The sequence below is a fragment of the Ranitomeya variabilis genome, chromosome 2 (genome assembly GCF_051348905.1).
Source record: "Ranitomeya variabilis isolate aRanVar5 chromosome 2, aRanVar5.hap1, whole genome shotgun sequence".
NCBI lineage: Eukaryota > Metazoa > Chordata > Amphibia > Anura > Dendrobatidae > Ranitomeya > Ranitomeya variabilis.
This window is the reverse complement of record NC_135233.1, coordinates 341,157,359-341,182,662: the sequence shown is the minus strand read 5'-3', so window position 1 is coordinate 341,182,662 and position 25,304 is coordinate 341,157,359. Positions and strand designations below refer to the sequence as shown.

Here is a 25,304-nt window from a genome sequence, read left to right as displayed (position 1 = left end):
GAACAGCAGATGCTTTGTGGCTTGTCTCGTTTTTCACAAAGGCTTATTTTAGAATAAATCATTTGAATATATGAACCTTTTTTCCTCCGGTCTTAACAAAGAAGGGATTTTCCCAGTTCCTCGTTGCTTTGTGTCTGCCAGAGTTCAGCCTCCCCAGATAGGATGTCTACTTGAGATCTAGAAACTAGATTGTTCTGCGCACAATGTCAAACTTGCCTTCTACACTACATTTTTCTTTCGTGTTCAGTGCCAAAGTAAATTGTTCATAGTAATGTGTCAAGAAGGCGGAATGTAATTTTTTGCATTTGGAGCAGCCAAAATTGTTCAGATTGTTAGGTCCAGGCTTCATTGATGCCGCAGAGTAATGTCATCCAAACCCATCCATATTACGACTTGTCCCATTTAATCCTCGGCACGCTTGCTATGTATTTTTCAGAGGAGCAAAGTCCATACTGTGTTCAGACCCTCTCTGGCTGCAGATTATCTGCCTCCGTAATACATTTTCCCCCTTATCCGCCATCAGGGAGGAGTTAGGGCACCACAATACACATCAGGCAAGTTGAACAACCTTTCACTGTCTGACCAGTAGGGTAGTACATTTATGAACAGGAGAAAATAAGGAGCGTATAGTATTGCACAATGAAATATCATTTATTAGTACAAAATATTAAAACAGTAATACATTACACATAGTTGGTGTTACCTAATCAGGCACAGGAAGGGAATGCCCCCCTATATATTGCCCCCATAAATAAGTACATCGGTAGTCATACAAGGAGAGCAAAAAAGCCCCCCATGGAAAAAGTAAGGCTCAGCTAACCACGGTACATCCTAAGCTAGTGCGGTAGCCAAAAAAGGCTACAGTAAATGGTACATAGTGTATAATGATATAATACCGCCGATGAGCTTACCAATAGAGAGGGCAAGAAGGGGGGGTCCCACCGGAACAAGCAAAACGCCCCGACGCGCGTTTCGCGGCTTAACCACGCCGCTTTTAAAGAGTATTTGTCACCAGGGTAAACTGGGTAGTTTTTGCTTTTAATTTAATCCCGCTGGTCCCCAGAGTGTTCTTTTTTTTTTTTTTTTCTTCTAAAATCCACCATACGGTTCCAGAGATATGGGCCTTTTTATTTAGTGGTGATTTTTTTATTCTAAAGGGGCGTGGTTCACAGGGTAATGATGCAAAGCAGCCTAAGACACGCTCCCTTAAAAAAAGACCGTAAAAATTAGCACTGAATTAAAAAGACCATAGAAAAACGAAAAGCAGGATACTCAGTGGAGCAGCGGGAATAAAGTAAGAGCTAAACCCATACACTTTTCACCTGGTGACGGGTCCACTTTAAAGGGGTTGTCCACTACTAGGACCCCTTCTCATGCCCCACGACGGGCCACGATAAAATTAAAGAGCTTATACTCGCCACTGTCAGCACTCGCTCTCGCCAGGGCTCTCATGTGTTTGTATGACCCCGGTGCCCAATCAGCGCTGTCGTCACTGGCCCCGCCAGCCCTGCCTTCGGACAAATTGAACATGAAGAGGAAGTCAGAGGTCAACTGCAGTCCAGACTTTCATGTTCAGTTTGTCCGAAGGCGGTGACGCCAATTCTGACTGGCCACCGGGCACCATGTGCCACAAGACGGCACGGGAGCCACGGGGAGAGCGAGTGCCGACACTGCGGGAAAGGCACGGGAGGTGAGTATAGGCTTTATTATTTTAGCTTGGCCAAGCGAGGGATATGACAAGGGGATGTCCTGGTAGCGGATAACTTCTTTAATTCCGAGTAAGGCTACGTTCACATTTGCGTTGTGCGCCGCAGTGTCGGCGCCGCAACGCACAACGCAAACAAAAACGCAGCAAAACGCATGCACAACGCTGCGTTTTGCGCCGCATGCGTCCTTTTTTTTTATTGATTTTGGACGCAGCAAAAATGCAACTTGCTGCGTCCTCTGCGCCCGGACGCGGGCGCCACAGGGACGCATGCGGCGCAAAACGCAAGTGCGACGCATGTCCATGCGCCCCCATGTTAAATATAGGGGCGCATGACGCATGCGGCGACGCTGCGGCGCCCGACGCTGCGGCGCAGACCGCAAATGTGAACGTAGACTAAGAGGGCGTACTCTGATGATTATTAAACATATTCTGGTTTGTCTCGCACTTGTTTCTTTACTCCCTGTTTCTATATGTCTTCCTTCGTGTTTTTTTGCTGCCTTGAGTCTGAATCTACAATGTGCACATTCCAATAAGAATGAGCAAAGCAATTGCAGGATCAGACGAGTACAAACTTTTTAACCAGTACTGTGTATACCGTAAATTATTTATGGCTCTTGGAGAAATAGGAGGTAAAAAATGATACATTTGCACAGACCTCAAAGGGTTATAGGTGCTACATAATGTGGGCAGATGTGTTGGCCTATTTACTATGTCCTGGAGATCCTAATTAATGGGGTGTTGTCCCTTTAAACAACCCTCACTATCTTCTTGCAGCCCGAGGTAGTGATGTGCCTATGTGAGGCAATGCTGGCACTGACTATGACGTGATCCTGTGCAATATATAGGAAGTTGGCACACACCATTTAATCACAGATCAGTCATTTTGGTCTCAAAGATTCATTGTACAGTATGGCCGTCACCCCGTGCCTGTGTATTGCAGGAATTTTCCAGTTTACGGTGACTTATCCTCAGTGTGATGCCATTTGTGATCTTTACTTTTAACCTATTTATTCACTTTCCAGACTATCGAGAGTTTGTTTTTCACTGCACTTTGAGATGACGCATAACTGCTCTGTCTGGAGTTACATCCGATACAAAGCTCCAACTTCTGGAAAATGGTGGAAGTCTGACGGTATAAAAGCTTGTCTCAATCACCCACAGAAACCAGTGCATTTTCATTTATTGATCAGCGGTATATATGGGTCAATAAGTGTCAGCTCGCATCATCCGCAGTGGTCCCCTGAATCAGAGATTGCTGAACGAGTGTCATAAATCTCGCTGTGGAGCACAGTAGTCCTTTTGTTATATCCCTGTGGAAAAAAAAGATAGCAGATAATTGTAGTATGGCATGACAAATTTCTTGCATCCTGTCATCTCTTTATCTTTTTATTCATGGGAATACTCAGTGCCTTTAACCCATGAATTATTGGTTAATTCTCTTGTGTATGTTATGTATATGTGTATACATATGTCTGATATATATATATATATATATATATATATATATATATATATATGTATATATATATATATATATATAATTTTATTCCTTTGAATCAGGAAAAGTGGTAAAATAAATAAGCAAAAACCTTCTCCTCGCCTGGTATATTACCCACTGTTCCAGTTGTGACATACCATGACCACTGCAGTCAATCGCTGATGATTAGTTAGTACATCATCATTGCAGGGAATCTAAAAATGAGTGGCCAGACCACGGGTTTATTAGAACTTGTCAAAACTCTCATCTCAAGCTAAGATTGGGTTCACATTGGCGTTCAGACTTCTGTATTTCTGTTGCCCAAAGGCACATTGAGACATCCAAACAAAGCAGTCCAAGATGGCACCACAATGCACGGACGGCCGCATTTTTCATGGCCCGAGCTGTCACACTCAGGTTGGGAGACCCGTGGCCAGACCGTGCATTGGGGTTCGATCTAGGAATGTGCCCATATAGGAGCTGAAAGTTGGAACTTGTAAAGGAGATGCAGCTCCAATCAGACAGTGGACAGACCCCCCACAGATCAATTAGTTACCACTTAATCTTATAGATAGATGGTCATTTGTAAACATGTGAAATTGTTAATAAACCGTGATATTATATATTTTTTTATGTCTAGGTGGTGGATGTGAACATCTGTCGATGAATGATCATTTCAGCCATGATGGCCGACCAGCCTCCTCCGTTGGAAGCTACGCCCTTAATGAATGAAGTTTCGCTTGTACCTCACATGGTGAATGGTGATAGCACGCAACAGGTGAACTTGTTTTATTCGGTTTATTACCTTTCTGCAATTTGACCTTTTAGTTAGTGTTTAGTGCGAAGGTTGGGGCTGGAGATACCTGATGTTCTGAATAATTTTGCAGATGTTTTGTGCTTCCTTTGGGCATATTTCATACGATAATGTACTAGTCAGAGGCCGGAGTTCCCACGTGAGATCATGGCATCAAAGTGAGACCCTCACAGCCCAGCACCAGAGACCTCACAGGCTGTGCTAATGATTGGCTCCATTATCAAAATAGCAAACGGATTTAGAATCTACTTGTCACAAGAATACAGGCCACTATGGGGAGAGTGATACTCACTGGACTATCCTTGGAAGACCCCCTTTAATCTATTTGGTATGGGCAGCTAATCAGCCTTCCAACAATTCACCAATTTGAGTCAGAATGGAGTGATATGATGGCGTTTGTAGGAGGAGATGCTCACGTGGATCTAAAGACCTGCATTTTATTGGTTGAGAAAATGAATTAAATTCTCCCACTTAATTATATGTATTATTATACAGACAGTCCAGTGGGAACGCATTGTACAGCTCCAGCTGAGGTCGGCCACGGCTTGTGAAGTGGTATCGCTTCCTTCCACTTCAATAGTCAGTGACATTCTATTTTTCTCATAATCGTTGACACCCAACCGTCCGCAGGTTTCACAAGTGCAGCATTATTCTTAGAAATCCTGAGTGTATGAGAGTGAGAAACTGCCCAGATGTCAGGTCCTGTCATGTGCATGCACATATATCACGTGACCACCTGCTCATCTAAGATACCTGGGGTGTGGAATCTTATCTATTCGCCCTTTCTGTGCCGCTCGCCCTTTCTGTGCCGCTCGCCCTGTCTGTGCCGCTCGCCCTGTCTGTGCCGCCCGCCCCGTCTGCCGCTCGCCCCGTCTGCCGCTCGCCCCGTCTGCCGCTCGCCCCGTCTGCCGCTCGCCCCGTCTGTGCCGCTCGCCCCGTCTGTGCCGCTTCGCCCCGTCTGTGCCGCTCGCCCCGTCTGTGCCGCTCGCCCCGTCTGTGCCGCTCGCCCCGTCTGTGCCGCTCGCCCCGTCTGTGCCGCTCGCCCCGTCTGTGCCGCTCGCCCCGTCTGTGCCGCTCGCCCCGTCTGTGCCGCTCGACCCCCGTCTGTGCCGCTCGCCCCCCGTCTGTGCCGCTCGACCCCCGTCTGTGCCGCTCGACCCCCGTCTGTGCCGCTCGACCCCCGTCTGTGCCGCTCGACCCCCGTCTGTGCCGCTCGACCCCCGTCTGTGCCGCTCGACCCCCGTCTGTGCCGCTCGACCCCCGTCTGTGCCGCTCGACCCCCGTCTGTGCCGCTCGACCCCCGTCTGTGCCGCTCGACCCCCGTCTGTGCCGCTCGACCCCCGTCTGTGCCGCTCGACCCCCGTCTGTGCCGCTCGACCCCCGTCTGTGCCGCTCGACCCCCGTCTGTGCCGCTCGACCCCCGTCTGTGCCGCTCGACCCCCGTCTGTGCCGCTCGACCCCCGTCTGTGCCGCTCGACCCCCGTCTGTGCCGCTCGACCCCCGTCTGTGCCGCTCGACCCCCGTCTGTGCCGCTCGACCCCCGTCTGTGCCGCTCGACCCCCGTCTGTGCCGCTCGACCCCCGTCTGTGCCGCTCGACCCCCGTCTGTGCCGCTCGACCCCCGTCTGTGCCGCTCGACCCCCGTCTGTGCCGCTCGACCCCCGTCTAGTCTGTGCCGCTCGACCCCCGTCTAGTCTGTGCCGCTCGACCCCCGTCTAGTCTGTGCCGCTCGACCCCCGTCTAGTCTGTGCCGCTCGACCCCCGTCTAGTCTGTGCCGCTCGACCCCCGTCTAGTCTGTGCCGCTCGACCCCCGTCTAGTCTGTGCCGCTCGACCCCCGTCTAGTCTGTGCCGCTCGACCCCCGTCTAGTCTGTGCCGCTCGACCCCCGTCTAGTCTGTGCCGCTCGACCCCCGTCTAGTCTGTGCCGCTCGACCCCCGTCTAGTCTGTGCCGCTCGACCCCCGTCTAGTCTGTGCCGCTCGACCCCCGTCTAGTCTGTGCCGCTCGACCCCCGTCTAGTCTGTGCCGCTCGACCCCCGTCTAGTCTGTGCCGCTCGACCCCCGTCTAGTCTGTGCCGCTCGACCCCCGTCTAGTCTGTGCCGCTCGACCCCCGTCTAGTCTGTGCCGCTCGACCCCCGTCTAGTCTGTGCCGCTCGACCCCCGTCTAGTCTGTGCCGCTCGACCCCCGTCTAGTCTGTGCCGCTCGACCCCCGTCTAGTCTGTGCCGCTCGACCCCCGTCTAGTCTGTGCCGCTCGACCCCCGTCTAGTCTGTGCCGCTCGACCCCCGTCTAGTCTGTGCCGCTCGACCCCCGTCTAGTCTGTGCCGCTCGACCCCCGTCTAGTCTGTGCCGCTCGACCCCCGTCTAGTCTGTGCCGCTCGACCCCCGTCTAGTCTTTTCCACCTTGCGAAACTACTCACCCCCTTGGCATCTCACCGTATTTTGCTACCTCACGACCTAGAATTTCACTGGTTTTTTTGAGGGTTTGTATCACTTCATGTAAGGAACATGCCATTACAACTGTGAACATTTTGTTTTCTTTTTATTGTGATGCAAGCAAAAATATAGAAAAACCCTGAAAACTTCAGTGTGCATAACTGTTCCCCCCCCCCTCAAAGTCAGTACTTTGTACTGCCTCCTTTTGCAGCAATTACAGCTGCAAGTCGCTTTGTATAAGTCTCTATAAGCTTTCCACATCTTACCAGTGGGATTTTGTGCATTCCTCAAGCAAAAGTGCTCCAGCTCCTTCAAGTTAGTTGGTTTTGTGCAATCCTCTAGCAAAAGTGCTCCAGCTCCTTCAAGTTAGTTGGTTTTGCCCATTCCTCTAGCAAAAGTGCTCTAGCTCCTTAAAGTTAGCTGGTTTCCTCTGGTGAACAGCAATCATTAAGTCTGACTACAGATTCTCAATTGGATTAAGGTCTGGTCTTTGAATAGGCCACGCCAAAACATTTACACTTTTCTCCTTAAACCACTCGAGTGTTGCTTTAGCAGTCTGCTTTGGGTCATTGTTTTGTTGGAAGGTGAACCTCCGTCTCAGTCTCAAATCACTGACAGACTGAAACAGGTGTTGCTCAAGAATATCCTTGTATTCCGCACAATCCATCTTTCCCTCAATTTGGACTATTCTATTTTTCCCTCACTCTGCTGCTGAAAACATCCCCACAGCATGATGCTGCCATCAACATGTTTCACTGTAGGGATGGTGTTCTTGGGGCGATGAGCTCTGTTGGTTTGGTGACAGACAAAGTGTTTACCTTGTTATCCAAAAAGTTAAATTTCCTCTCATCTGACCACAGCACCTTTCTCCATACATTTGAGGAGTCTCCCACATGACTTTTGACAAACACAAAACAAGCATTACAATTTTTGTGCATAAGTAAAGGCTTTTTCTGTCCACTTTTCCATAAAGGCCACGTCTGTGGAGTGTATGGCTTATTGTGGTCGTATGTACAGATACTCCAGTCTCTGTTTGGGAACTCTGCACCTCCTTCAGGGTTGCTTTTCTTCTCTGTGCCACTCTGATTACGGTAATGCCCTCCTTGCCTGGGCTGAGCGCTTTGGTGGGTGGCCCTCTCGTGGCAGGTTTGTTGTGGTACCATGTACTTTCCATTTGATAATGGATTTGATGGTGCTCCAGGGGATCATCAGACATTAGCCCAACCCTGACTTGTCCTTATCAACAATTTTGACCTGCCAAAGTAACATGTGATAGGCGTTGATACCATAATGGTTCTATGAAGTGGTGTGCACGAGACTTGCATAGACCTGACTCTTCGGCCACATTCACATGTTCAGTATTTGGTCAGTATTTTACATCAGTATTTGTAAGCCAAAACCAGGAGTGAGTGGTAAATGCAGAAGTGGTGACGTGTTTCTAATATACTTTTATGCTGACTGTTCCACTCCAGGTGGTTTTGGATTACAAATACTGAGGTAAAAAATTTGCCAAATACTCAACATGAGCACATGGCCTAAGGGTTCTGTGCTCACGTTGTGGTTTTGTCACATTTTTTTCTACTCAGATTTGTCACAAAACCTGAAGGATTTCATAGTACCAGCAAAGTGAATGAGATTCCTGAAGTCTCATGCACACGTTGCTTAGTTTTTCCTTGCAGCGTTAAATCTGCAGCATGTTTAGTTTTTTGGCCACGTTCCTACATTGATCATTTGGTCAGTTTTTCACCTCAATATTTGTAAGCCAAAATGAGGAGTGGAACAAGTCACACATAAGCACTGTGATATCTTAACTCTAAGATTAATTCTAACTCTCTTTGCTGGCATCAGGAAACCCTGTAGGTTTTGTGACAAATCTGCACTGAAAAAAATGCAGCAAAAATTCCTGTGCACTCTGCCTAGGCTATCTTCGCACGTTGTCATTTTGCTGCATTTTTTATGCAAACTTTGCGTTTTACAGTACCAGCAAAAGGTATGAGATTTCAAAAAAACTCATGCACACACATTGTTTTTTTTCCCCTGACTGAATTGGAAAACTGCTGCGTTTTTGCAAACTGCAGCATGTCACTTCTGTGTTTGTTTTTTATTTATTTATTTATTTATTTATTTATTTTTTAAAAAAGGTATCAGGTTTTGCTGCATTTTTGGCGCAAAAACCTTATGAAGTTGCAGCATGGTTTTTTTTAATTCACTAAACTTTATCTGCATGCACAAGGGACAAATTGTGCCTGATTTTTATAACCAGCTTTTTTACTGCTAAGAGAGCAGGTTTTGCCTGCAGAAAAAAAAAATGCAGCAAAAATGCAACGTGTGAACATGGTCTAATAGTTCTGGATTATTAGTTTTGGTCATAAAACCAGGAAGAAGATGGCTCAATAGAAAATCTTTTTTTTAAACATATACCGTATTTTCCGGCGTATAAGACGACTTTTTAACCCCCGAAAATCTTCTTAAAAGTCGGGGGTCGTCTTATACGCCGGGAATCGTCTTGTACGCCGGTGTATATGGTGGGTGGGGAGGGGGAGTGATCCTGATGACGAGGGGGCGTCTCACAGGAAAGTGAGTAATCCCCATTACCTTATCCTAGCGGTGCAGCGTGGGGGTGTCAGTGCTGGGAGCGGCGGCGGCTGCTGTGTTCTGGTGCGGCGGCTCCTCTTCTGTGTGGGGCCTCTGTGCTGTGGGGTGGCGACGGCAGCGGCGTATCTTTATCCAGTTGGGGCTCCTCCGGCATCTCCTTAGCCCTGGAGGCCCCGCCGCAACTCCATCGGTGCAATGTGGTGGCCTCCGGGAAAATGGCCGCTGCTCAGATTCAGATCTCGTGTCCCGAGATTTCGGGACGAGATCTGAATCTGAGCAGCGGCCATTTTCCCGGAGGCCACCGCATCGCACCTATTGAGCTGCCTCCGGGAAAATGGCCGCTGCATTGCACCGATGGAGTTGCGGCGGGGCCTCCAGGGCTAAGGAGATGCCGGAGGAGCCCCAACTGGATAAAGATATGCCGCCGCCACCGCCACCCCACAGCACAGAGGCCCCACACAGAAGAGGAGCCGCCGCACCAGAGCACAGCAGCCGCCGCACCAGAGCACAGCAGCCGCCGCCGCCACTCCCAGCACTGAGACCCCCACGCTGCACCGCTACGATAAGGTAATGGGGGATACTCACTTTCCTGTGAGACGCCCCCTCGTCATCAGGATCACTCCCCCCCCCCCCCCCCAAAAGGCACATATTCACCGGCCCTATAAGACGACATAGGGTGTATAAGAAGACCCCCGACTTTTAAGAAGATTTTATATTTTAACTGGTAAAGTTGGGGGGTCGTCTTATACGCCCAGTCGTCCTATACGCCGGAAAATACGGTAGTTTACTGTATGTTGAATCTGTGTCTGTGGGTTCTAAATCTGGGGGATGCAGGTGGAAAGTTTTTAAACAAGAAAGTAAAATGTACTACTCTTTTTAGACAAAGTTTTGATGGCTTTCCTTCTGATGCTTTTGCAACTAAATCCCTGAAAAATGGGTATTCTGAAATGCCCCTTGTGAGACACTCATTCTTTTTATGCTTTATATTCGTCATTTCTTGCCCACCTATGAAAATACAGACACCCAATATGGAGTGAATGGCTGGTCAGGGGCACGTCGGAATCTATTTTTTTCCCCAGGGATTCAGGCAGAAGCCAGTAAACCAGAACAGAGCGCTGTGTATATTTTTTTGTTGTTGTTGTGCTGTTTTGCACTTTGTAGTAGAAGATGGCACCATTGGTGTGTTGGGTGCTTTTACCCTCCTTTTCTGTGTTCCCTGTGGAGGGTGGAGATACTGGCGTATAACACCTCCAGAGGCGAGTCCGACTGACCAGCATCTTAATCGTGCAGCTCTATACAAGTATACTAAGCCATCCCTGGACCAGAACTGCACTGCTAACTACAGACCTGTCTCTAACCTTTCCTTCATCTCTAAACTCCTGGAACGCTTGGTCCACTCCCGTCTAATCCGCTATCTCTCGGATAACTCTCTTCTCGACCCCTTACAATCTGGTTTCCGCTCTTTACACTGCACTGAAACTGCCCTCACTAAGGGTATGTGCACACGTCCGGATTTCTTGCAGAAATTTCCTGACGAAAACCGGAAATTTTCTGCAAGAAATCCGCATTTTTTTTTTTTGCATATTTTTTCTGGTTTTTTCGCGGTTTTTTTTAGGATTCTGCAAGCGTAATTAGCTTGCAGAATGCTAAAGTTTTCCAAGCGATCTGTAGCATCGCTTGGAAAACTGACTGACAAGTTGGTCACACTTGTCAAACATACTGTTTGACAAGTGTAACCAACTTTTTACTATAGATGCTGCTTATGCAGCATCTATAGTAAAAGATAGAATGTTTAAAAATAATAAAAAAAATAAAAAAATGGTTATACTCACCCTCTGCAGACAGCCGATCTCAGCGGCGTCCGTTCCTATAGATGCCGGTGTGGTTCAGGACCTTCGATGACGTCGCGGCTTGTGATTGGTCGCGTGAGTCACATGAGCGGTCACGCGACCAATCACAAGACAGCGACGTCATCACAGGTCCTGTACCACAACATCTATAGAAACGGAAGAGAAAGCATGCACCGGAGAGGCGGGAACACTTCGGGGGGCATCAGAGGGTGAGTATAGGACTATTTTTTATTTTAATTCTTTTTTTTACCACTTATATGGTGCCCAGTCCGTGGGGGAGAGTCTCCTCTCCTCCACCGCATATAATCTGCTTACTTCCCGCATGGTGTGCACAGCCCCGTGCGGGAAGTAAGCAGATCAATGGGCTCCTAGGTGTGCGGAATCCCCGCAATTCCGCATTTTTAATGAACATGTTGCTTTTTTTTCCGCGATGCGATTTTTTCGCGGAAAAAATCGCAACATTTGCACAAAAATTGCGGAATACCCTGTAAATAATAGGAGGCATATGTAAGCGTTTTTTTCGCGTTTTTATCACGTTTTTATAGCGAAAAAAACGCGAAAAATCCTGAACGTGTGCACATGGCCTAAAGTCTAATAACAGCTGAATCCAAAGGTCATTGCTCCCTGCTGATTCTCCTGGATTTCTCTGCCACATTTAACACTGTGGATCACCAGCTCCTCCCTATGCTCCGCTCTATAGGCCTCAAGGACATAGCCCTCTCCTGGTTCTCCTCCTACCTCTCTGACCGCTCCTTCACTGTATTTTTTGCAGGCTCCTCTTCTTCTCCTCGTCCCCTTACTATCGGGGTTCCGCAGGGCTCAGTCCTAGGCCCCCTCCTCTTCTCTCTATACACTGCCCCTATTGGACAATCAATCAGCAAATTTGGGTTCCAGTACCATCTCTATGCTGATGACTCCCAATTATACACTTCTTCCCCTGACATCACCCCTACCCTAATTCAAAATACCAAGGATTGTCTGTTTGCTGTCTAATATCATGTCCTCCCTCTATCTGAAATTAAATCTCCCCCAAACTGAACTTCTTGTGTTTCTCCCTTCTACTAACCTCTCTCTACCTAACATCGAAATTACCCTGGAGGGTTCAACCATAACTCCCAAGCAGCATGCCCGCTGTCTTGGGGTCATATTCGATACCGAACTTTCCTTTACGAACTTCCTTTACTTTACTTTACTTATTGCTCCCTATATCCGATCACTCACTCGCTCTTGTCACCTGCATCTTAAAAACATCTCCAGAATCCGACCTTTTCTCACCTTTGAAACTGCTAAGACTCTTACTGTCGCTCTAATTCATTCTCGTCTGGACTACTGCAACTCTCTTCTGATCGGTCTCCCTCTTACCAAACTTTCTTCACTCCAATCCATGCGGCAGCCATTGTCATATTTCTGTCCAACCGCTTCACCGATGCCTCCATCTTGTGCCAGTCATTACACTGGCTACCCATTCGTTACATGGTTCAGTATAAACTCATCTCTCTGACCCACAAAGCTCTCCACACTTCTGCACTGCCTTATATCTCCTCTCTCATCTCTGTCTGTTGCCCTACACGTGCCCTCCGTTCTACAAATGACCTAAGACTAACATCCCCCGTACTCCAAACCTCACACCTCTGTCTCCAAGACTTTTCTCGTGCTGCGCCAGCTCTCTGGAATGCACTTCCCCAGACGATCAGACTGATACCTAGCCCCGACCTATTCAAGCATGCTTTGAAACGCATCTCTTCAAACAAGCCTACCACATCAACGACTCAGTAAACTAACTTTGCCCTGTTCCCTCCTTCCAAATATTACTCTGAATCTGCACCCTACTATTAATCTGTCTCCACACCCTCCATGCACATAACTGCACTTGATACTTGACTATTGCACTTAAACACACGGGCTGATGACCGGATCATGCAGCTTTATATGAAAATCCCTATCTACTATATAATTGTCTAAGGGTCACTTCCGTCTGTCTATCCTTCTGTCTTTCTGTCTGTCACGGATATTTATTGGTCGCGGCCTCTGTCATGGAATCCAAGTCGCTGATTGGTCGTGGCAAAACGCCCACGACCATTGCCACGACCAATCAGCGACGCACACAATCCGGAAGAAAATGGCTGCTCCTTAATCCCCGCACTCAGTGCCCGGCGCCCACATACACCCCTCCGGTCACCGCTCACACAGGGTTAATGCCGGCGGTAACGGACCGCGTTATGCCGCGGGTAACGCAGTCCGTTACTGCCGCTATTAACCCTGTGTTACCAAGTTTTTACTATTGACGCAGCCTATGCAGCGTCAATAGTAAAAACATCTAATGTTAAAAATGATTAAAAAAAAATAAAAAATCATTAGATACTCACCTTCCGCCGCCTTTCCCGCTCCTCGCGATGCTCCGGCCGGTCCATGCAAGTGGCACGTTCCAGTGGCAAGGATGGTCTGGGAGAAGGACCTGCCATGACGTCACGGTCATCGCAAGGCCTGCGCGAGAAGGACCTGCCGTGACGTCACGGTCATGTGACCGCGACACGGTCATGTGACCGCGACGTCATCACAGGTCCTGCGCGCCTGCGCGAAAAGAACCTGCCATGACGTCACGGTCACGTGACCGCGACGTCATCACACCCTGGGACTGGAAGCTGCCGCCTGCACCCCACACAGGTGACAGAACTACAACGCGCCTGCGGAAGGTGAGTATATGTTTATTTTTTTAACCTGTGACATACGTGGCTGTGCAATATACTATGTAGCTGGGCAATATACTACGTGACTGCCCAATATACTACGTGGCTCTGTGCTGTATACTATGTTACTGGGCAATATACTACGTGGCTGGGCAATATACTACGTGGCTGGGCAATATACTATGTGGCTGGGCAATATACTATGTGGCTGGGCAATATACTACGTGTACATACATATTCTAGAATACCCGATGCGTTAGAATCGGGCCACCATCTAGTTTATTATAATTGCCAGACCTGAAATAACAAGCACTTTTCACCTCTTGTGTCCCCCCATTTCCTTGTAGATTGTAAGCTTGCGAGCAGGGACCTCACCCATAATGTCACTGTTTAAATTGTCTTAACTTGTATTGAATTTATTGTCTGTACATGTCCCCACTTAATTGTAAAGTGCTGCAGAATATGTTGGCGCTATATAAATAAAAATTATTATTTATTATTAAGTAGCAATTTCTGGGATTCCAGTTTACAGGTTACTATTGAAATGACTGTTCAAACCAAGGACAAGCGCTGGGAGCACCCTTGCTGTGGCCGAGCAGTTTAGTCTACCTTCCCGCATATTTGTTTTCCATCTGTCGACAACCACCTGTTTCTTGATGTCCAGCTTTGGCTTTACGGAAGCCAGATAGATGGAAAACAAGTAAATGGGAAGGTGCACTGTGCTTGGTTTGAGCAGTCATTTTGTGCTGACAGACTCTATACGACTTGATGGTGATGTTATTTTGTCCTCAGTAGGTTGATAGATGCCAGGTAAATTATCGCACCAATCAAGCATTTGATTAGCCCCCCACTTAGCATTATTTGCAGTACCACTTTAAGATGCTATTCCCTTTCGCACTAATAGGGAATGATGTCTGAGGACTCGCCGCTTTCATTGGCTCCCTCGTTATTATTTTCCATGACTTCACACCACTAATTACATGTGGGAAGCGGCAGCCAGGAACAATGCCATAAATCTAGCAGTAACATTATTGAAACTTATAGCTCGCCTCCAAATCTCTATTTCTTTTTCTTTCTAAAATAAAATTTTTTGCGTAAAAATCTGTTGATTGTACAAACGAGTCTGAAATGAATTTCCACGCGAATAAACTCGCATTGGCAGCTCGAATGGACAAATTGCTTCTCTGCAACTGTGAAACAGATGTTTTCTTGTTTTTAAAGCCTCCAGTTGCGCAAGAAGTACGGCTGAAATAAGCTTCTAATTGTTTAGCATTTCTCTGAAATACCCGCCTGTGACAGACGGGCCATACTCAGAAACCAGCAGCTGCTAGAAACTAGAAATATGTTTTTTTTTTTGTTTTGTTTTTATGGAAAGGATGAGTCGTCCATCTTTTCTGCATGGTGAGGCCTCACCTTGTATTGGAGAGCACAGACGTGCAGGCGTGAAGAACCGGTGTTATCCCAGAATTTTGGACCTTTGAGTCTTTCTCCATGGGTCTTGAGGCCTCCTGCCCCCTCACCGTTTGGCTAGGCCCACTGTAATGATCTGCAGGTGCAGCTAGCTGTGCGTCCTCCCATCTGGTATATGCACTTATTTACTTTGAAAGTTCAAGCTCTATCCTCCGGATATCAACCATCCGCGGCTCAAAACTTACATCTGTGTGCGCTGAGCTTCTGGCAGAGAGTAAAGAATGAGCTGGTTCTTAGAGGAACACTTTGGGCAAGCCGATACATTGGTGGCAGCCTTCAGATGTCCAAGCATGGACCACGATGTACAAACTGATCTAGGGTCTCAAAAGTTTTATATGTGACAATGAGGTTGGTGAATTCGTGTTGGGAGACCCATGTTCAGTCCGTGCATCATGGTCCATACTTCACCGATGTCTAAATACAGCCTTAGAGTGTATCCAATTTCTTAAATTTAGGACATTTTCTTAGTATAGACCACTAATTCATTTATGGGGTTCAAACTTTTCACACCCAACACCCCCTTACCATTCGGCTCGTGCCTTTACTTTCTTGCATGCATCATGGTTGTCTTAGCCGCCATGGGGCAATACTTGGCATCGCTGTCTCGAAAAGTACAGCACTAGCCTTCAGACTTGAGTTAACACATTGCTGCTGCCCCCGTTAAATGATCGCCCGGGGTGCCTGAAGTTAGTCAGACCTCCAGCTATAGAATCCTCGTTGGTAAGACACACTTCAAGCGCCTCTAAAACACAATAAATTTGGCGCACTCGTGTATGTTACTTTTTGTAATGACTTTATCTTACTGCTGGCACATTTTACTTTACAGGAGCCTACTAGAGTGCCCTAGGGGGCAGAGTATAATCATTGTTTTGGGCGTGGCTTTATTTTCTGGTTCATGCCCGCCCCCTCGGTTCCTGTGGAGTTAGATTAATTGGGCACGTGCACTTTGCATATTTCCTGATGTCGGTCTTGCAAATTGCCCATGATCTCTGGGAACAGATAGGGAAACTTTCCTGCAGTAACCTGCTTGTTTTCTTTTATATTTTTAGATTGCTTCTACTGCTCCTTGGATATAATTGCTCATGCAGTTTCCTGTTTTTTCTTGTAAAGTACCTAAAATATTAAAAGGTACATTTCAGCTTTTTTCTTCTGCTGATCCTTTACTGCAGAAGCCGTTCATACAGAGATAGTGTTCGACAGGGATACAAGTTTGTGGGAGCAATCGGTTCGCACAATGGCCTTTGTTCCCATGGGAAGAAGTCTGTCGAGCTTAAAGGGGACTTGTCACCACGAAGGAACAGTCCAATCTGTAGGCCCCATGTTATAGAGCAGGAGGAGGTGAGTAGATTAATATATAGTTTTGTGAGAAAAGATTCAGTATAATCTGTGGTTTCATAATTTAGTCTGCTGCTCTTTCTGGGAATTTCAGTCCAGTGGGCGGTATTTTCTCTATGTACGCCTATACAAGAAGGGCTGTCATCACTGCTAGGACCGCCCACTGGACCGAAAATCTCCAAAAGCAGAGGATTAAATGATGAAAACTCGGGTTATACTGAATCTTTTCTCACACAACTATATATCAATCTGCTCTTCCCTCCCTGCTCTATAACATGGGGCCTGCAGATTGGACGGCATGTTCATGATGAAAAGTTTCCTTTAAGGTGACCGTTTTTAAAGTGTTATTTAGGTGTCTAAGATGTATGTCCACCAATTATTCCAGTTTTATTATTGAAACAAACTTGCATGCTCAGCCGATTACATATCAGAGGAAGGACTTGAGTCTATTAGAAATTTATGGCAGAAATATCTGTGATTAGACAACCCTTATCAAGTTGCTCCAAGTCTGACCTCTTTTCCTCAACACCCCTGCTCTGCAATCTAGAAAGACTGTAGCATGCACAGGGTTTCCTTGCACAGTGACCCTTCCAGGTAACCCTGTGCAGGCAACTGTAACTTAACACTACTCCGTCGACTTCACTGGGGCAGGATCCCCTTTATTCAAGCATTGGGGAGGTTTCCGGATATCATTGAGTCATGTGAGAACCCCTCAAATTCATGTTCCTTTGAGTCACTGTACCACCTCTTAGTCATCATGACGGGATGATTTTCAGGTGCGCCGTCATGATACATTTGGGCTTTTGTTCTGAAGGAGCTGGTGGTCAATGTCTTGTCATCACATGATGTGTAATGCCATCTAATCATTTCTGATCTGCTCTTCCTTATCTGATATTACACAACTTCTCTAAGGCTAAGTTCACACTGAGGATTTTATGGAGCGAAAACTCTCGAAAATCCTCTAGGTCTCAAGACTCCTCCAAAACTTTGAGATTCCTGGTTACCATAATATCTGCTCCGAAAACTCTGCAAAAAGATTTTTCATAGCAAATAAAAAAAGAATTTTGTATTTTTTATTTTAATTGAAAACTGTTGGTGTTCCCCTGACAGCTGGAAGGTCTAGATTAACCTTGTTTCTAATGACGACGTAAAGGCGTTTAAAAGTTATCACCTATCCTTGAGATGGTTAATAACTTACTGATCGGTGGGGCTCTCTGCAGTAATGACCTGCACTTATCTGCAAAAGAGGAATTTTTTAGCCCCATTACAAAATGGACAGGCAGGTCATATTCCCGATAAAAATACTTTCTTTGCGGCTGATGGAAAAAAAATAACCCCGTAGGGAATGAATGAACTGATTGGAGATAGCATGAGCGGCACTGCGCATGTTCTAACGGGGATAAAAGTGCCCCATTCTGCGGATCGGTGCTGGTCCCTGTGGTCGGAACCACCAGTGATCAACAAGATATCACCCGTCTTGTGGATAAGTGATACTATAATTTTCACTTGACAACTCATTTAACAGCTGAACACAAGAGTTCTCGTTCTTCGCTCTTTTCTTTGTTCGGTCATTGTCTACCTCTTGGAGGCCAGTAGATCTGGATAGGGCTTCATTGCACCAGTTTTGAGGACAATGATTGTATTTTGCTCTAATGTAAATTCTAGTAGTCTATGCTGTATGTGCCTGTATCCTTGAAAAGAGCAGCAGCAGATCTCTTGGCACAGCCACCGCTGGATACTTTGGGGTACCGGACTGTTGGGCTGTCTGGTGACCTCCGTGTTTACATTCTTTTAATAAAACTAGCAGACCATGATACCGGTGCTGGAGGTTATCCATCACTCCGTACTAGGTCACTTCTTTGATCTTTTAAATTACTTCAAATAATTCAGATGTTTTCTTGGCACTATACAAGTGTTACACGAAGAACTGTCACCAATTCTTCCTTCTGTACCTGATTTCGTTAGCTGGTAGGCTACATAACGGCGACACATTGCAGGACTATTCTGTGAAGTTGGAGCTGGATAAACTGCAGAATCTTTGGGGCAGGCATCTGACTTTAATTGATTTTTATTTTTTTAACTTTGAAAGTTAAGACTGTCTCCTTATTGCTGACTTCTACACTGTCTAGCTAAGACATGGATATGTTTTATCCTGAGCTTTATGTAGAAACCTGCATAAATGGAGGAGTCGTCATGGGTATCTGTAAGATTAGAAAAAGTAAAGTGGAAGACTGATTAATGAATATGATCAACTTCCGAAAGACGATGTTTTGGTGGCCTGCTCATAACACGCTTTTGTTTCTCAGCATCTCCACTTAAGGGTTCATCTAGACCACATTGTCAAACTCTGGCCTGTGGGTCAAATGTGGCACATAGGGTGATTATATTTGGCCCGCGATGCCGACACCACCTTCCCATCCCCACTCAGCATCACACTTTCAGCTGTATTGACATTCTGGATGTGGGGGGCATTATACTATATGGAAGACTGTGGGGTCCAGGGCTGGACTGGCCATCTGGCAAATGCCAGAAGGGCCTGTCTGGACATGGGCTGCCTTGTCTGCTACGTTGTTAACAGAATCCGTGTTCTCAAGATACCCATACTGTTAAGAGTTGTGATGGAGAACAAAGTTGCTAACTCTATCACTTACCCCAGCAGGCCACGGGTATCAATAGAAATATTGGTCTTGTAGTAAATCTTCCTTTCCTCCATCCAGGGTAATATTAGTAATATATCCCATCTGGTTCATGGAGACAGGGACAACATGGGCCTGTGTGATTTCAAATGCCAGGACTGAATTTCAACCCCAGTCCGTACCTGGTGGGGTCCATAATTCTGTATGGAAGACAATGTGGAGCCTGTAATTCTATGTGAAGGACTATGTGGGGTCCATTGTACTGTATAGTGGACTATGTAGGGTGCATAATTCTGTATGTAGGAGAATGTGGGGTCCATTATTCTGTGTGGAGGATAATGTGGAGCCCAATATTCTCTGTGAATGATTGTGGGGTCAATTGTACTGTTTAGAGGACTATGTAGGGCCCATTATACTGTGTAAAGGGCTGTGGGGGGGATCACAGTTGAGGCATCATACTGTGTTGGGGTCAACTTATTTTGCTGGGAGGTACAGTAGGGTCATCATACAATGCATGCGGAGGAATTCACTGTGGGGCTATCACACGGTGTTTGGGGGGGGGCACTTTTGTTGGCATCATATATTATATGTATTTGTTAATTCAAGGATTTTTATTCTTTGTAATTACATATTTAAATTATGCCTTTGGGCCATATATTTTTTGCTGCTCCTTCATGACATATTTTATTATTCCAGTATGCCCCATTTGTTATTGTGTTTATTTAATATGAAGATCTATCAATTAAAATGTGCTTTGTTCGTGAGACAACCACTTTAATATTATTTCCATATGAAAAGGTTCATGAATAACGTCCTCGATTGTAGACATTTTTTTTTTAATAAATAGCAAGGTTGACCCGCGACTTTGTCCAAGTTTTTTAGTTTTTGACCCTCTGTATATTTGACTTTGACATCCTTGATCTAGACAGAAAATTTTAAAAGGGTTGCCCAACCCCAATATTTTTTATTTTCCTACATCCCGCCAAAAAACCAAAATGGTACTTACTGCTGCATGGCACTAACATTTCCGCGATTTCCCGCTGGTTTATTTACTGGGCTCCGTTAATATCATGTGACTGGTGTCAATACCTCTAAGGTCACCGTTGGGGCCAGTAATTGGCTGTAGGAGTCACAAGGCTTGCTGACCTTTCATTACTGATAGAACAGCGGCCGGCAAAGGACTAGCATCTAGGGTTTGATAAGGTTATCTTAGATGTAGAACATTATCAGCTGTTTGTAAAAAAAAAAAAAAAAGTTATAGGGTTTGATCTTTTATAGCTGTTGAATAGGGATTAAAAAAAGCATGACTGCGTCTCCCTAAACCAGTTGTCCTCAGGCTTTGTGTATTGCACCTCAACCCAACTGACTTCAGTTGACCTGAGCGGCATTACCAGATTCAACCTATGGACAGTTGTCGTGCTGTTTTTGGAAGAAAGCTGCCATGTTTTTCCAATCCTATAAATGTAATGAAAATCATATATTTTTGACACTGGTAAAAACTCGAACTTTTCCAAACAGCCTATTTATTTGCAGGTAATTGTGGTGCAAGTGAACCCCGGGGAGACCTTCACCATCCGCACAGAAGATGGACACTTTCAGTGTATCCCAGGTAAGCGGCGTGACTAAGCATTCACGCTCTCCATTCCTGGTGTTTCCTCTCTTGTGCATTGAGATGAATGAAACGTCGTCTATAGGCCGACCACAGCTCTTAAGACATAAGAACTTCCTAGAACTGCAGGCCTAGTTATCAGCACTGCCGCCCTTTCTCGGATACTGAGATGTAAAGTGAGGTCACTTAACCACTGATGGTTTTTTACATAAAACATCTTTGCCGAACTCTGGTTTTATATTTTAAAAAAAGATAATGTCATTTTTATGTCAGGAAGGTGAAGGGATTTTCCATTTTTTTTTATGTGCAGTAAATTTGAGTCCCCGATTTATTTCCATAGAACTATCACTATTTTGAGAAATTGGGGCGATGTATTGCTGATAATACCCCAGTTGATTGAACAGTTCCATAATACATGGTTTATATTGCCTCCAGGGCTAATTTTAACTCCGTTGTAAAACCCTTTTTGCTTTTCTACTCTTTTATAGGTCCAGCACACGTTCCTATGATGTCGCCAAATGGGTCCATGCCTCCCATATTTGTGCCGCCTGGTTATGTGTCTCAGGTATAATTCCCTTCTCATTTTTATATTATTATTTTATTCTTATGGTGACAGAGATGGTTATTATGGTTGATGAGAAAAGATTTACCAGGCTCAATGTTTAACCATACACCAGTCATTGTAATTTAATTGTGCACAAAAAAAAAAAAAAAAGGATGGTGTGGATTTTTTCCTCTGCAACTTGCTCATTCTTGTACGGAAAAGCTGCAGATTTTACTCTCTTGATACAGAGGCTTGTATCTGGGCTGAGCCTAAAGCTATGTTCACACTCTGTGTATTTGCAGCCAAAACCCGCTCTCTTGGCAGTAAAAATACTGCGATAAAAACGCCCATTTTATGACTTTTTTTTGCACTTTTTTGGCTGACGATTACATGTGTGCTTTGTCTATTCATGTTTACAAGCTGTGGTCAAATAGTTCCATTTTCATGGGAGACATAAGCCCCAAACTTGTGACCAGTGGGGGGGTCCCCGTGGTCAGTCCCCACGACTCATGCATGTATCATCCATCCTGTGGATAGGTGATGAATGTTATTGGTGAGAGAACCCTTTAACATTGCATAGTATTTGATCAACTAGGGTGGGGATAGTTGTGTAAGGGCCACAAAGTTTTCGTCTGCTAGGAAGGCATTCTTGCAGCTTTGTATTGCACGTTGATTGGATGGATCCTTTTGCTTTTATCTTCCCAGATGGGAACTTAAAACATTTTTTGGCATCAAAATCAAGTCCTTGTTTGGCCTGTGTAGGAAATGCTGCAATGGAATTGAGCAATCGTCCAAATGAAGAGAAAGCAGGAATCCGTTTTCTTCTAGAAAATGTCATCAGAAAGTGACAAATTGTTTAAGGAGGATCTTTCACCAACAGTGTAATAGTTGCTGCCAATTAGAATAAAACTTTTTTGTGTGCCTCTCCATTGTAGATGTATTAGCTGTCAAAGTATTCGTTACCTAATAATTAGTTTGCGTTTTTTTTTTCATTTGTGCAAGATTGTGCTGGAGCACAGCAAACCTGAGTGTGATTGACAGCTCTCATCTCTGTCAGTCAGTGTGAGGGAAAGGGTAGAACAGCAGAAGTGGAGTCTCATCACAAACACTTCTAGTAGCTCCAATCTCAAGTTCACATTGGCTTTATTGGCAAAACCCAATACACATTATCAATTGTAGTGCTGCCAGCTATGCCATACTTCCTCTTCTCTCTCTGTCTCACACACTTTCACTCTCACACTTTCTCTCACACACTCGAACTCTCTCGCCCGCGCACTCTCTCTCGCCCGCGCACTCTCTCTCGCCCGCGCACTCTCTCTCGCCCGCGCACTCTCTCTCGCCCGCGCACTCTCTCTCGCCCGCGCACTCTCTCTCGCCCGCGCACTCTCTCTCGCCCGCGCACTCTCTCTCGCCCGCGCACTCTTCTCTCGCCCGCGCACTCTCTCTCGCCCGCGCACTCTCTCTCGCCCGCGCACTCTCATCCAGCGGCCTATTTGCGCTATTACTGATACATGCCCTTTAAATGGTAAAAAACGTGTTTTCCCCACAATTTTTAGGCCTGCTGTCTTACATTTATATCTGTGCATTTTGACAGATTTTTCTTTATATTGTGCTTATGTAGAATTTGTGGTTGGGTCTTAAGTATTTCCCATCCTTTCAGCGGTTGGAAACCAGACTGGAAAATATGTTAATGCTGCAAGTACCTAAAATGTTCATTTGTTCCATTACATGGCCCAGATCATATGTAATCACGAGAAATGGGCAAAAAGATCACTACCCTGATCCAGTGGCCATTAGATAGCTGATAGTGATGAGCGAGTGTACTCGTTGCTCGGGTTCTCCAGATCATGCTCGGGGGACCTCCGAGTATTTGTAAGTGCTCGAGATCGGCAGCTGAATGATTAACTGCTGATAGACAGCTTGATTACATGTGGGGATTCCCTAGCAACCAGGCAACCCCCACATGTACTCAGGCTGGGTAGCAGCCGTAAATCATGCAGCTGTGTCAACAAAAACTAAATCTTCGAGCAGTTACAAATACTCGGAGACCACCCGAGCGTGCTCTGGAAAAACCGAGCAACGAGTACTCCTACATAGAAGTCTCCAGAGGCGCCTGGATAAGGATGTGTGCACGGACCGATGCTTTCAGTGCAAACGTGTGTCAGGCTGCTGTCTTTAGACAAAAGACAGCAGCCTGAAACGAGCATGCTTGTAATCCGTTGCTTATCACCTTGTGACTTTTTAAATATTTCTCTACAATAAAGAATAATTTTATGAAGATTTGGATGCTGGAATTTTTCTCCATTTTCCAATTTTTGTGGCACTGCAAGTTTCCCCTGCATTGGTCTTGGTTATACGGGTGAGCTGACAATCACCCCACCTTTTTTTTCCCCCTTGGTTGGACCCTGCTACAGTTACAACCCCAACAATAAGTCCCTGATGGCGTCTGTATGAGTTATACATATCATATCCCCGGCCAGTGGGCACAGCCTCGCCCCATACACTTTTATGGCGTGACTCCGCACCCCGACCAGTGACTTAGCCGGCCAGTGGGTGAGTCCTACTAGAAGGCGCGGACTCGCTCCATACAAGTGTATGGAGAGAGGCTGTGCCCACTGGCCAGGGATATGATATGCATAACTCATACAAACCCCATCAGTGACTTATTGTGGGGCCCTCGCCCACTGGCCGGGGGTTTGCATAACTCATACATACCCTTCATTCCCGGGGCTAAAACCAGTGAATCCCTGCAGCGCATAGTTTGTGCAGAGTGACTGTAGACTTTGCGGTTTTGAACGGACAACCCCTTTAAAGAAGACCTGTTACCAGGTTAAAAGTGCCAGAGTTTACTCGTACTTTATTTGATCTGTTCCCCTGAGTATCCCAGTTTGTTTTGTCTTTAATATTTGTCATACGGTTTGAGATACGGGCCTTTTAATTTACTGCTAACTTTTATGTTCTTTACCAAATGTAAAGACACGCCCCCGAGGAATCATTTGAGCCATGCCTCCTTGTAAAGACCTTAAAAATGTGCATAAAGTTAAAAAAGGAACATATCTCTGGAACTGCATGGAGGATATACAGAAGACAAAAAAATGATTACTCAGGAGCAGCAGGAAAACAATAAAAGCAAAAACTGGCCACTTTAGACTTGGTGACAGGTCCCCTTTAAGAATACTACAGTGCAGAATATTGTAAAAGTGTCAGATGATTGTGATTGCTGGAGAGCTGATCCTATATCTCTATTGTTACAGGTTGTGGAAGAGAATGGAGTGCGCAAAGTGCTGGTCTTGCCACATTCGACAGAGTTCCATCCATCGATGCACGCACCGCCACCTCACGTCACCCATTTCATGCACCATCACCCGGCTCTGCTCCCTCATCCTCCCCATCACGTGTACCCACCAGTGCCTGGCACAGGAGAGCTGCCGCCTCAGTTTATACACCAGCATCCTCCGCCCCCACCACATATTTTCCAGGAACAAGGTTAGTCATTTTACAGGATTCTTCTCTCTGGTTTTGTTGCATACTCACATCCACAATGTGACTGATAAAACCGACATTACAGACCATCTGTAGTTGCACTTCGGCAGCCCCTTCTATCTGAACCTCCCTCTAAATGTGAATACACTACATGACTTAAAGGGGTTTTCTGATTGGCTGCAGCACCGTCAATGTGATGCCAGCAGTAGCAGACACTAGTAGCAGCAGAGGACTCACTGTACGCACTGGCACTGTAGAGTAATCTTCAAATTATTATTATTATTTTTTTTTTTAATGTAGGGTTGTTATTTGTCTACTTTTTTTAATTTTTATTTCTTGTTGCTTGTGTTATTGATTGTCAATCTTCTTTCCCACTTTAGAACTACGGTCGCACGGGAGGATGAACTTCCCCCAGCGGGACGAGAGAAGCATGAAAGTGCAAGAGCAACTTCGGAAAAAATTAAAAGACCGTCAGATTAGCGCCCACAACAACAACAAATTGCACAGCCCACCCTCCTCCCCTCACAAAGCACACATTGCTGCCAATTCACACATGCAAAACGGATACACCAAAGGTCCGCACCTAGCAGGGGGGCCTATTAAACTGAAGCAAGCAACCCGAATACGAGGCAGTCCGCCTGCGGAGAATGAGTCGGGAGG

General features: G+C 46.0%; 1 protein-coding gene across 3 annotated transcripts in view; it reads left to right on the top strand.

Moving 5' to 3' along the window:
• The window catches only part of LOC143805766 (fibronectin type-III domain-containing protein 3A-like), a 101,632-nt gene that overhangs the window by 48,798 nt on the left and 27,530 nt on the right, over positions 1-25,304 (top strand). Inside the window, exons 2-6 of one of the 3 annotated variants that reach the window (XM_077285396.1) lie at positions 3,826-3,963; positions 20,542-20,617; positions 21,106-21,182; positions 24,416-24,647; positions 25,025-25,303. In XM_077285396.1, coding sequence (XP_077141511.1) covers positions 3,853-3,963; positions 20,542-20,617; positions 21,106-21,182; positions 24,416-24,647; positions 25,025-25,303 — 775 coding nt within the window. In that variant the 5' untranslated portion in view covers positions 3,826-3,852. Of the gene's footprint in view, positions 1-3,825; positions 3,964-20,526; positions 20,618-21,105; positions 21,183-24,415; positions 24,648-25,024; position 25,304 lie in introns of all 3 variants that reach the window. The other 2 variants (XM_077285395.1, XM_077285397.1) reach the window with 2 other exon arrangements.